Consider the following 13553-nt stretch of genomic DNA (forward strand, 5'->3'; position numbering starts at 1 on the left):
GTCATTCGTATCTACATTTCTGAAGATATAGTAAATTTTACGATGTATGGCAAGCAAACAAATTTCACTTAATTCCATGGGTGTATGTAAACCTTTGGCCTCAACTGTATGTTTAAAGCCTTATTTACACCTACATGGATGCAACATGTATTATCCCAGATGGTGAATTTGGTGTCATCTATGTTAACAGCCTGGGATTATTATTTACATAATGGCCACATATCCGTGTCATCCTTGATGTACATGTACCAGCGTATCCAGGAGAAAAATTGAACATGTTCAATTTTTCATGAACAAGACACTATAGATGCCAATCAAGTATACTCCACACATGAATATTGTAGACATTAGTAGACGAAAGTGGGAGCAGAGTGCACGTATTTAAGCTTATTCTCACCTCAAAGAACCAGGATAATTCACTGATATTGTGGAAGTATCATTTACACATGAAAAATGTGTGAATTGTATGCTGTTGTATATAATTTAGATTTTCCAAAACCTTGCATAACCAAAGTTAAATTTGAGAAAAATACTAGACAAGAAGTGACCAGAATGAGAGAATAATCAAATACTTATTGCAGCTTGTAACTAGACACTAATAATTATCATGTAGCTGTAACTTCTCATATTATACACCATGTAATACATGAACATTGAATTTTGCTGGTGTGAACAGGGTTTCTATTATTTTTTACATTATTACCATCCATAGTGAGGATCTTCTTATCTCTGAGCTCTTGGTTGGGTTCATACTTCTCAATGTTTTGTGCGCACCACTCCGGTGTAACCTCTAACCTCTGAGAGAAGAAAAAGAAAAATATGGGTGAAAACTGAAAAGTCGAAATAAATATATGCGTAAATTATGATCTACATGCATAAGAACATAACAGATTATATTAATCTTGGAATTGTAACCATAAGCCTTTGGGCAAATCATGTACACTCTTTTCATGTTCAAAAGATTATCCAAAACTTATTTTCTTGACAGAACCTGATCATTTTCCTTCAATATTTATTTCAAGTTGATGTATTTGCATTTAAGTTGATGACCTACTCAGAATCTATGTTTAGTATGTACATGTGTGGGTGGATGTGGTTGTGTGTGTGGGTTTGTGTATATATGTGTGTTTGTAATAGTTTTTCCATTCTATATTTAGCATCTTAACCTTATTATACATTTTGTTTCTCTCCTTTGTATCTTGCAGATTAGCATATCCTATGTTTTATGTTAATAACCATAAGTATTCCAGGGCCCTACTCACAAGCTTTGCTTTTAAAGGGGTCCTAAAACCAATTCGTACATGCTATAGTCTGATTGATGTATGTTCATATACTCATTTACATTGTACGTACATCTATTTTGATTATGTGATGTTTTTCGTTTTGAATAAATAAACTTGAACACGCATTTTCAATTAATAGCAGACCAAAATTGTTTCTCATAATGAAACATGCCCCATAGATGCTTCACCTGTAAATAGCATGTTAAGCATTGTGGAGACTAAAAAACTATATTTAGTGTACAACAAATGCTTTCTATTATACAAGAATTTATGGCAAAACTTGTCAGTACATTTCAGTCACCTTAGGCAACCAAGTTGTAAGTTTAGAAATTTGACGGTTATCCACAGAGAGTAGGTCAATACAGTATTGTACTGATGAAGATCAAATATTGATTGGGCATAATGTAAATGACCAGTGACCAGTGGATGGGGCATGATATAATATTGCATTCTTTGCGCAAACAAGATTTAATATGGGATTTATGACAAACGGAGGGAGAAGAACCTCACTGGTAAAATTGGTCTGTGTATGTAGCCAATATAGTTTTAAGTGTACATGTTTTATTTCAAGGGGGCTATTCAATTTTCTTGTCAATCTGTTCTTTAACATTTGCAATAATAATTCATTTTCTTATTGCACCATGGTTCCACTGGGGAATACCATATCTAAAAATACATCTTCAAATGCTATCAAACGGATTACCAGGCTAATTCCATGGCCGTATTCTGAAGTCAGGTTTAACTTAGACCATGGTCTAACTCTGTGCTAAAATTATTGGAAGCCAAAAGTTTCAAAGTTTTGTTTACTGTGATTGCTTCTCATGTTTACAGTGCTCTTTATTAATTTTTTAATGGTGAAGACAACTGTCATACTTATTCTTCCCAGGCAGATAATATCGTTTCGGGAGTCATATCAATCGATAAATTGAACGTGCATTGTTCTGGATTTGAACTCCAATTGGCTATCCATATTTAAACCACAACCTAAAACCAGGGTTTAATTTGAACCCAAGTTCAGAATACGGGCCCATGACTTAAAAGTTATTTTCATAAAAGAATCCACACAACAATGCAAGACAATGGATAGATTAAAATGGATGAAGTAAAATTGATGGGTGGGTCCAATCCCTGCCATGGCACATTTTCCAAGATCAGCAAGAAATTGAACCATATTGTGCTGAACTCGACCCAGGTGAGGTGAACTGGTACTAGGTAGGACTTATTCTTTGATCAATTAAGCACAGGTCTATGTGGCGGCTCAGCCACAGCCGGGGTGATAATATGATACAAAGTATCAGAAGAGTGTAATAACTGCAAGATATAAATGGACCATATTATAATTACAAGGTACATGTAATGTACATATATGTGCGGACAAGGCTGATACATTACACAGATCTTCCGTTTAATGCCATAATTCAGAGCTTTGAATCGAAAGGCCAAGTAGTATAGAAAAGTGATAGAAATAGTAAATGACGCAGTGAGAAACATATTCCCAACAAAGAGAAAAGACGACATGTGACCTTTCAAAACTAGTTTTAATGCATATTTATTGGGTTAAGTTCTAATGAAATGACATTTTTTATTTGCTGACCCATTTCTATGCCATTCTCTTCCACCTTTATGCCATTCTGCATGTACAAGAGCCCCGGTCAAATTCATGTAGGGAAACGAAATTTAATTGACGACATGTCCAGCAATGAGTGATGAATGAGAGAAAAATGTTGATAGGAGTTCCACATGAATGGAGCGTGTCACTCATTAATCATGCTTCAATCTCCTTGTGTTTGGTGGTTGAAAAGAGGTAATCATGTAGATGAGGATTATTTATTGGTGGATATATTCTGATATCAAAATGTACTAACATTTCAATGACTGCATTTCGTGTATTGAATTTATAATTATGTGGATTTATAAAAACAAAAGAGCAAAATCATAATTGAATTATGATTCTAATGAAACATCACTCAAAATCAAGATTTTTATGTTAATTGTGGAATCAAATTCAAACTTAAAATCACCTCAAGAGGTGAATTCTAGAGAAAAAATGTTCCTTAAGCAGAGTATGTATTTTTTGAACATGTCTTGGCCTCTACGACGTGTTTAAGGCGGAGTTTTTTTACTTTCTGGTCACTTTTGCTATTACCTACCTACAATGTGCAGCAGGTTAAAAAATGCAACTGCAATTATACTGCATGATCCTTGCCTAACAAATAATATGCTTTTCCTGAACCCTAAAGTATCCTTACCCCAGACGATCCTTTTTGTTTCAGACCGTCTTTCTCAACCCCAGACCTTCATTTTTGAGGAGCGCGATCGCGACGGCGCTCCTACTGCGCTCCTAAAAAAAATAAGAACAAAAATCGCGGTCCTAAAAAAATTGCTGAAATTTCACATTTTATATGTTTAAATCCACGAAATGGCCAACTATTTCCCATAATTCCTTGAAATTATTTTGATTTAGTTAAAAACTATCAGGAAAATGAAAATTATTCACCTCTTTCCCCCGACTCTGATTTGAATTGAAACTTGGTAAATATTGTAGTCCCATGTGTAGATTTTCATGGCAACACCATGGAAATTAATATTTTTCATTTTTCTGATAGTTTTCAACTAAATCAAAATAATTTCAAGGAATTATGGAAAATAGATTGCCATTTCATGGATTTCAATATGCAAAATGTGAAATTTTAGCATTTTTTTTTTTTTTTTTATTTTGCAGGAGCACCATATTTTGTAAATGTATTGACCCAGGCCTAGTTTCACCACAGTTAATTAATAGCTACACAGCTATTGCATGTTAAGAAAAATCTACAATTTATCATACATATATTCTATTGAATTGATTTGAGCTCTCAAGGAGAGCGATTCTGAGGAGCTCTATTGAGCTCCTCAAAAAAAATAAGAGGAGCGATTTAATGAGCTCCACGAAATTATAAACGTGAAGGACTGCAACCCCATACAATTTGCTTAGCTGCGGTTAATGCCGTAACACCAAACAATCGCACAGCTCATGAATATTGATGATTTTGCCACACAGCATGATTAACATGCAATTTTGACTGCTATGATTGGCTAATGCTTAGCCCGGGTTGGTTCAGACTGCAGTTCCCAGCTGGCTAACCATGTTTTTTTTAGCAGGGCTAGATAGTACTGTACTATTTACCATGCTAGCCCACTTTGGTATTAGTGTGAAATCGAAGTGGGCTAAGCCTTACCCTGGGAAATTGGTGGGGCTAAGGCCCAATCTATTTCTCACGGTGAAGGGAAATTATTGTAGTATGAAAAGCATATTCTTATGTTAGGACGAAAAGCAGTGGAAATCCTTGATAGGACATGGTTTAATATCTAAATTTTTATATTCTTTTTTAATATTTGTTTTTGTATTGGAAGATACCTCACCTTCTGTTCTTCATGCATGAACTCAGCAAACTCCTCTGGTGTCCAGTAATCATCATCACCAGAATACCTGTACAAGTAGAATCAAGTTTATGTATTACTTTTCAAGTAAAAAATATATACACAATGTAGACTATTCAATCATAATGATGAATTTAACATTTAAAATTGAATCTAAAGGCTTTTTCATAAAAGTACTTTCACTATGACTACTGAAGTTAACAAATCTGAAATCAAAGGAGCCACCCATCTTTAGAATTGCAACTGGGGTATATTAGTCACAATCTACATTTAGTCGCTATGAAGAAGTTACATGTGAGGTCACAGGTCACTGGGTGCTGGAGTATAAGAGTATATATGCATTTCATTGAGGTTTCTACATGAATTTTATCCCTGGTTAACTTTTCAATATTTCCCTTGCTGCACTATTTATGAATAGATTGTGAAGACATTCGAAGCACAATTTCAGTATTAAAGTCAAATTTACCCCCCCCCCCACACACACACTCAGTCAATCATAGATTACTTCTTGACAATCTCTAAATTATTTACATGCCAGAGGTGCGCCGCAGGAAATGAAGAGCTTTCTTCACACTCTGACTCAACTGCTATCAAAGGGACACACAGCTCCTTCTATCCATGAATTTAGTTGGAAAATGTTAATTAAACTCGTGAAAACTTGTAAATATAATTTTACAATTAATTCTGAGCTAAACCAAGAAGAGAAAGACATAATTTTATGGATGAATTTACCAATACCCTGAGCTAAATTTCCTTTGGTTTCCCGGGGGGGGGGGGGCATTTCCATTGACGAGTGGATACCATGCGCGACCATGGGGTCTCGAAAAGCACCCTAAACATGTATTTTCCATATTCTGAAAATGCACCCCTAAAAAGTATTGGCGTCTGAAACCCTACCCTTAACAAGTATTGGAAACAAAATGATACTCTTGGCAAGTATTACCCCTAAACAAGTACATGTACAGCGATATTTCAACTTACATGTATGAGACGGGTCCGTCGATCATCGGTTTTACCTTTACACATGTACACCATTGGTTTAGTACGGCCCCACCTTCCACACCTCGCGCAAATCGGACTCTAAACACGTAGTGTTTGGGCAAAAAGGACATCCTTTATAAAACATTTTAATTTTGTTTTATCATCCCCGCAAATATGACCCTAAACACGTAGCTTTCCTGGGGAAATAGATACCCTTTTTCATTATTTTGGTGTTTTTGACACCCTTATCACGTTACGTACGTAACGTGTCCTATCTTGAAAAAGACATCCTTTTTACATGTTTTTTTGGTTGCGCATGGTATCCACTCATCAATGTAAGTGCCCCCCCCGGTTTGGTTTGCACCTTAAATCTACTTTGTCATATGCATCTTGTGGGATAAACTTTCTATTTAAATGTAAACTATTTTCTTGTTTAGCTGCAATGTACAGAGCGTGGAGCGTTGTGGCCCACTGGATTAGTCTTCTGACTTTGAAACAGAGGGTCGTGGGTTTGAATCCCAGCCATGGTGTAATTTCCTTCAGCAAGAAAGTCATCCACATGGTGCTGCACTCAACCCAGGTGAGGTGAATGGGTACCCGGTAGGAAGAAATTCCTTGAATGCTTGAGCGCCTAGGCAGCTCGGCTAAACCGGGGTAATAATGATAGCAGGGCCCACTGATAAAACAGTTTTCGAAACTGAAGTGGCTACCCTGGGTAAATATACCTATACTATAATATTATATTTTCATCTTATTGTCAACATTCCTATCAGTGATGAATACTAATAAACTCAATTTATTTCTTGTTCTAGTTGTTCAATGTGGAAATGGAGTTTGTTCTGATAGTGATACTGTACCGGATGCAGTTACAGTGATGAAGGCCATTTACATGTATTCAAATGTGGACTTCCTATTAATTGTCATTTAAACTACTTCTGGATGGTTTATTACAGTTTAATTGCAATTCATCTAAAATAGATGAATTTTTCCCCAACGTATTCCTTCCCTTCTAATTCCGCATTATGTCATCAAATTGTGAATCCCTAGTTATATTCCTGTACTACAAGTAAAGTATTTTAACATGAAACTAGTGACAAATTTCTGTCTATAAATAACAAACTGCCATATGGATGTAAAAATATACCATACAAGAAGTACCATCTGTGCATGAGTTAAATTGTTAAGGGAAGTGAAGATGGGAATTCTGTATAGAGCTGGTCCTGTGCTTTCTGAGGATGTAAAATATGGTATTAAAGTTGGAATAATTTAAGCCGGGATCAATGTATTACATAACAAACATCAAATGAGAAGTACATTTCTGTAAAAAGGTCCTACTAAACCAAACTACTATGGTAAGAATACCACATCTGATGGGTACAGATGTATTCATTACAGGCTGAATGAAAGACTAGTAGTACTACCAGCTGACCGTGACAAGGAGAAAAGACCATCAAATCTGTGTCAGTTTTATTTCCTGCTGCTCTTCCAGCACTCATCAAAATGCAATTTAATTCACAGGGGCATATCAAAGCTGATTATTATAAAAGGACAAGTCCATCCCCCCCAAAAAAATCATTTGAACAAAAAGAGAAAAATCCAACAAGCATGTAACACTGAAAATTTCATCAAAATCGGATATGAAATAAGAAAGTTATGACATTTTAAATTTTCGCTCAATTTCACAAAACAGTGATATGCACAACTAGTTGACCCAGTCAGTAATGTCCATCACTCACTATTTCTTATGTTTTTTATTGTTTGAATTATACAATTTTTTATAGATTTGACACTAAGGACCAACTTGACTGAACCATAGTATTACACAATGCTACATGTAATTCCATATGTTCAGGGAGGAATTACTCGTATCACTTGACAATGAGAAAATTATAATATTCATATAATAAAATACAAAAGAAATAGTGAGTGGATGACGTCATACTCTCCTCATTTGCTTACCAGCCAGGATGTGCATATACAAGTAACTGTTTTGTGAAATTAAGCGAAAATTTAAAATGTCATAACTTTCTTATTTTACATCCGATTTTGATGTAATTTTTAGCGTTTATGCTTATTGGATTTTTCTCTTTTTATTCAAATCAACTTTTTGTTAGGGGTGGACTTGTCCTTTAATTACCACCAAACTGGTCTACATGTAGCCTACATTTCTGTGATTGAACAAGGGATTAAACAAAGCTACTTAACTCAACAATCTGAAACTTACAACCATGCGCATCATTGCAGATACATGTAGAACTTAGAGTGGAAATTGATTAGGTAATCCTTCTTCTGTTACATCATCATCATCATCTCCTAATGAATAGACTCTCTCTGCAGTCCATAATCATCATGGTTATGGATTGTTAGGTGTTTTTGGTTAACATCAACAGTGATTATAATTATATAATCTTTTTTATTCTTCTTCAAATTCAATTAAACAAGAAATGATTGGCTCAAAAATGATTTTTAAATGTTGCATTCACTAAAGGAACATGCAGGCCTTCTGTACTTGACCTCAATGTTAAACATTTAATATTTTTCACTGCAGCTTTAAAAATCATCATTGATAGTACCGATCAGAACGAAAATTTCAAGTGAACAGAGGTGAGACTAAACATATGAAGCGAAGACAGAAAGGTGTAACAGTTTGAAAATCAATTTTTGTAATGACTCATGAAACAAACTCATGCATTACCCTGGTTCTGGTTGACTTGCTTATAAACAGGAGAAGTCAGAGAACCATTGATAGAGTTCACCAAAATTCCTTTATTTGTCCAGTGTGGAATCCCCCCCCCCCCCCCCCCCCCAGCTTGACTGACTACATTTTAGGGTGTAACTTTTATCATTCCTCAGTTCTAGTCATACATGTATCTGTCCTTTAGCCTCCTACTTTTAACGCCCACATGCCACACAAGCTTTGTAGTAATATGAAAATTGTGCAGTAAACAGTGTATTTTTATTATTTGTACTGTGTCATTTCCTTGGTGACAGCAATGTTTACATCTAGTTCATTGATAGAATAGTCCATTCAACAAATACTAGGATTTATTATTAAACAGTAGAGTATGAGCACATAGTACACGTGCAGTGTATCCCATTAGTAAATACTGTGAAGAACATGTATTTCTGTAAAATTTGATGGAATGTCAGATAAACAAAATTGTATCTTTATGACTACATGTACCTCTCAAGCATAACGGCTATCTGTACAATAGTTCAAGGTATAATTATGTAAAAGAGTTGCTTGTTTTCATCCTTCGCATGACCATCCTTTCAATATTTCAATGAATTTATATGGACCCTAGCTATACAATGTACAACAATGTGAAAATATGTATGAGCCCCCCCCCTACAACAAAAATTCAAAGGGGTAATATAATAATATGTATGTGGGTGTCAAAAATGTCCAAAAAAAGTAGGATAGGGGATTTATGCGTGTCCAGAAGTGGAGTACGTGTTCGCTCGCTTACTTTCAAGATTATTGATAAGATATTTGTTACTTGATAAGATATTTAGGCCTATGATAGAATACTATATGAAAATTGTTTTACCTGGATGTTTTTTAATACCTGTGATGTGCAAATGTACGATGATATTAAGTGCCCCAATCCCACCCTGGAAATACTGTGCATCTAATCTAATACTTCAATTGCAAAGAAATTACACTTCTGACCATCCATTGAACAAAAGCTAAAACCCTCACATACATGTAGAATGTACATAATGCAAGCAATACATGTATGCTTTCATATCCGGGGGGGCCACTTACATTGACGAGTGGATACCATGCGCGACCAAAAAACACGTAAAAAGGATGTCTTTTTCAAGATAAAGCACGTTACGTACGTAACGTGATAAGGGTGTCAAAAACACAAAAATAATGGAAAAAGGGTATCTATTTCGCTAGGAAAATTACGTGTTTAGGGTCGAATTTGCGGGGATGATAAAAGAAAATTAAAATGTTGTATAAAGGATGTCCTTTTTGCCCCAACACTTCGTGTTTAGAGTCCGTTTGGGCGAGATGTAGAATGTGGGGTCGTACTAAACCAAATAAGTTAAACCGACGACCGAAGGACCCATAACAATAAAACATTCCTGTACTTGTTTAGGGGTTCATTTCAGGGAATATTTGCCAAGAGTATCGTTTTGTCTTCAATACTTGTTAAGGGTAGGGTTTCACACGCCAATACTTGTTAAGGGGTGCATTTTCAGAATATAGAAATTACGTGTTTAGGGTGCTTTTCGAGACCCCATGGTCGCGCATGGTATCCACTCGTGAATGGAAGTGGCCCATTGGCTTTCATATTCATTGCAAATTTTTTTTATAATCATGAAATTAATTTCTACTTTTGTATATTAAAGGTAAATGCTAGTTTTGGTAACGATATCAAAATGAGTTCGTCCAGAATCCAATGAAATGACCACCAACGTTTCTGTTTGTATAAATAAAACGTACATGTATGTGCCAAAGGATTCTGGAAGAAATTGTGTAATTGCTGAGAAATCAGCAAATAAGCACAGGATTCGGGTAGAGCGTAGGGCCCGACATTCGAGCAATAATCAAACACTGTCCCACGTGCGCTTATCTGTATTGGGGATCTTCAGCCTGAACATTTTTCAGCGTAGATTTCAAGATTTCACAAAGTTCAGTTTATGTATAAACTGTACCAGATCTAGATCCTCAATGATATACTGACAATTAAGCCTTGTTTTACAGACTTTCCCACGAAATCAGTTTTTACTGCAACTACTGGAATTTCTCTTTAAGTGATGAAACTGGTCTGCAAACAACGACACATTTGGGGGCAATATTCCTCATAGCAGGGATTCGATTTTAAGGCGCGCGAGAGCGATCGCGCTCTACATGCGCGCCTTAAACCTTTTTTGGTAGCGCGATTAATAGCGCGCCTCGCGATCGTTGACCTGCGCGGAAATGCCTAGTCGCCCTCGAAATCACCCAAAATCATGCTTATTGCAGAGTGAATAACAACTCAATATGCTCGAGCTCCGCTTACCATTTAAAAATAATCAAAAAACCAACACTCAAAGTCATGAATAATCCTTAAAAATAGCGCGAGTAGCGCAGTTTCAATTGCCGACATTGCGTTATTTTTTCTGTACCACGTATTTCCATACACATGGTACCAACTACGAAAAAAAAATCAATGCAACGGTCGGGAAACAGTTGCATGTATAGGGGTCCATTATGACTACCACCATGTGCAATTTCGAATGCACATGTTTCCCCTACAGATATCACGATTCTGTGATTAAATAATTCGAATTACACAGGAAATAAATCCCTGAGACTTGTAATCTAGCATTGGTGAGTTGTCATTCGGCTTTGCTTTTCAAAACGGCTTAGGCCTATTAACTTCCAAAATAAGTTACCTTATTTATCAATTATGACTAAAAAATCATTTATTTTCTTTTCTAGGGGATGAGGTATTTATATCAGACAATGAATCATCAAACAAAGCTCCATCTATTTTACAAGGCTGGCGGCAGGCTCACGCATTGGCGCTTTTACTAGCTAGCCAGTTAGAGCTCTGTCTCTGCCAGAGCTCTGGGGGACAATTCACTCAGTACAGGCCTCAATGATGGTGATTTTCTGTTTCAGACAGAGTTTACATTTCATGAATATTATTCAAAACTGCCAATAAAGTTTGATGATTTCTTCATTGTCATGTATATTTAAGTTCTTAATGAATACATTCTCACCGAATTTAGACTCCCCAATAGAGAAATGAAATTTTCATGGAGATCTGCGTTTTCAAAGAACTTCAGGAAAAGTTAGGGGATGTGGGCCTTTATTACATGTACATGGCTGAGTACAAGGTATTGTACTGGAATAGATGGAGTAGAAATTAGATATTGAATTCATTTATATCCAAGTCCAACTCACAGTCACACACACACGCACTCACCCACACACCCCACACCCACCACACACCCACATCCAAGATTCTAAGCATGAAAAATAACTTTAAAAATCATACAATATTGAACAAAAAGTAATAATTCATTAATAAGTGAACAGGTATATCCAAGTCCAACTCACAGTCACACACACACACGCACTCACCCACACACACCCACATCCAAGATTCTAAGCATTCTAAGCTATTTATTGCTCCCCTCATAATTATAAAACTGAGTCCCTGTCATAGTCGAATTCATAAATGTAAAATTAAATAGTTGAGATAAGTAGCCTATTATAGCACGCATGAGAAAATACCTCAAGTGGTAATCAAACAAAATTATTCTTAAATAATATCATTAAATCATGTTTTGACAGGCTTCCCCCTTCTACTGTATCAGCAACTTTTATTCCTCTTTCATGACTGTTTATCAACTAAACTAATTACAAACACTTCACCCATTGTAATCATTAACCAAGTAATAATGACATTTTCACAAATATTGAGATTACAGAACAATTAGTGCCCACCTTGATGATTTGCTAAAAATTACAACATGAAACAAACATAGCTACCAAGAGATAAGAGGAAAATGGTTTATGCGTAGTAGTTCCTCAAAATTAATTGTTTTTCAATGTATGATATTAAAGGTCAAGTCCACCTCAGAAAAATGTTGATTTGAATCAATAGAGAAAAATCAGACAAGCACAATGCTGAAAATTTCATCAAAATCGGATGTAAAATAAGAAAGTTATGACATTTCAAAGTTTCGCTTATTTTCAACAAAATAGTTATATGAACGAGCCAGTTACATCCAAACGAGAGAGTTGATGATGTCTCTCACTCACTATTTCTTTTGTTTTTTATTGTTTGAATTATACAATACTTCAATTTTTACGAATTTTTACGAATGATGATTAGGACCTGAAGCACAAAATGTTGAAATAATGGAATTCCACGAGTTCAGGGAGGAATGAAACTTCATTTCACATGACAATGACGGGAAAATAAAAATATTTCATATTTCATAATAAAATACAAAAGAAATAATGAGTGAGTGATGTCATCAACTCTCTCATTTGGATGTAACTACATGTAGCTCGTTCATATAACTATTTTGTAGAAAATAAGCGAAACTTTAAAATGCCATAACTTTCCTATTTTACATCCAATTATGATGAAATTTTCAGTGTTATGCTTGTTGAATTTTTCTTTTTTTATTCAAATCAAGTTTTTGTTGGGGTGGACTTGTCCTTTAATCATTAAACTCAGTGATGATGTTTCTAAATTAATGATTAGCTAGGCTTCCAAAAAAGTAAATTCTTTTCCATCTTGAGATTTCCAAATCAGCATTGATTTAAGAAGTTATGTATTTTTACATCATGCAAAAAATAAATATATAAAAACAATTTGTATATATGTACCTGTCATAAGCAATAAATTTGTATTATTACACTGAATCGGAAGCTTTATAGCATCAAGCAACTAAATGGACTATTAATGAACTATATGGCGAAACCTGGCTTAACATTTACATGTAATATGTTCTTCTTCTGATCCAGTGCACTGTTCGTCACAATGTACATGTAATAAATTGTACATGACACAATAACCCAAATATTTGGTGCTGATAAGATCATCCAAGGATGCATCTTTGTTTGAGATCACAGCATATTACATATTTTGAAACCGCACACGATGAGTCATTTCCAGCATCTCTGTAAGACCTCATACAAGCCATAATTATTTGTGAACTCCATTTTTAACGTACATATACAATGTGGATCACATAAACAAGTTGGCCTGTATTCTCAAAGAGGTTTCAATTGTACCATGGTTTATGCAGATTTCTTGTATAATCGCACTTCCCTTTTTATACCGTGCTTTTCCCAAAGCGTGCATTTGATTGGATTTCTTAGCGTACGCGTTGAAATAAGCATAGTTATAT

At 35.3% G+C, this 13553-nt stretch overlaps 1 protein-coding gene across 7 annotated transcripts in view; it reads right to left on the reverse strand.

Moving 5' to 3' along the window:
* Positions 1 to 13553, reverse strand: part of LOC121426180 (1-phosphatidylinositol 4,5-bisphosphate phosphodiesterase delta-4-like) — a 62838-nt gene that overhangs the window by 25563 nt on the left and 23722 nt on the right. For all 7 annotated transcript variants that reach the window (XM_041622391.1, XM_041622405.1, XM_041622384.1 and 4 more), the window contains 2 exons: positions 4686 to 4752; positions 704 to 797 (listed from right to left, as the gene is read on the reverse strand). In XM_041622391.1, coding sequence (XP_041478325.1) covers positions 704 to 797; positions 4686 to 4752 — 161 coding nt within the window. The remainder of the gene's footprint in view (positions 1 to 703; positions 798 to 4685; positions 4753 to 13553) is intronic.

The sequence above is a fragment of the Lytechinus variegatus genome, chromosome 1, assembly GCF_018143015.1.
Source record: "Lytechinus variegatus isolate NC3 chromosome 1, Lvar_3.0, whole genome shotgun sequence".
NCBI classification, from domain to species: domain Eukaryota; kingdom Metazoa; phylum Echinodermata; class Echinoidea; order Temnopleuroida; family Toxopneustidae; genus Lytechinus; species Lytechinus variegatus.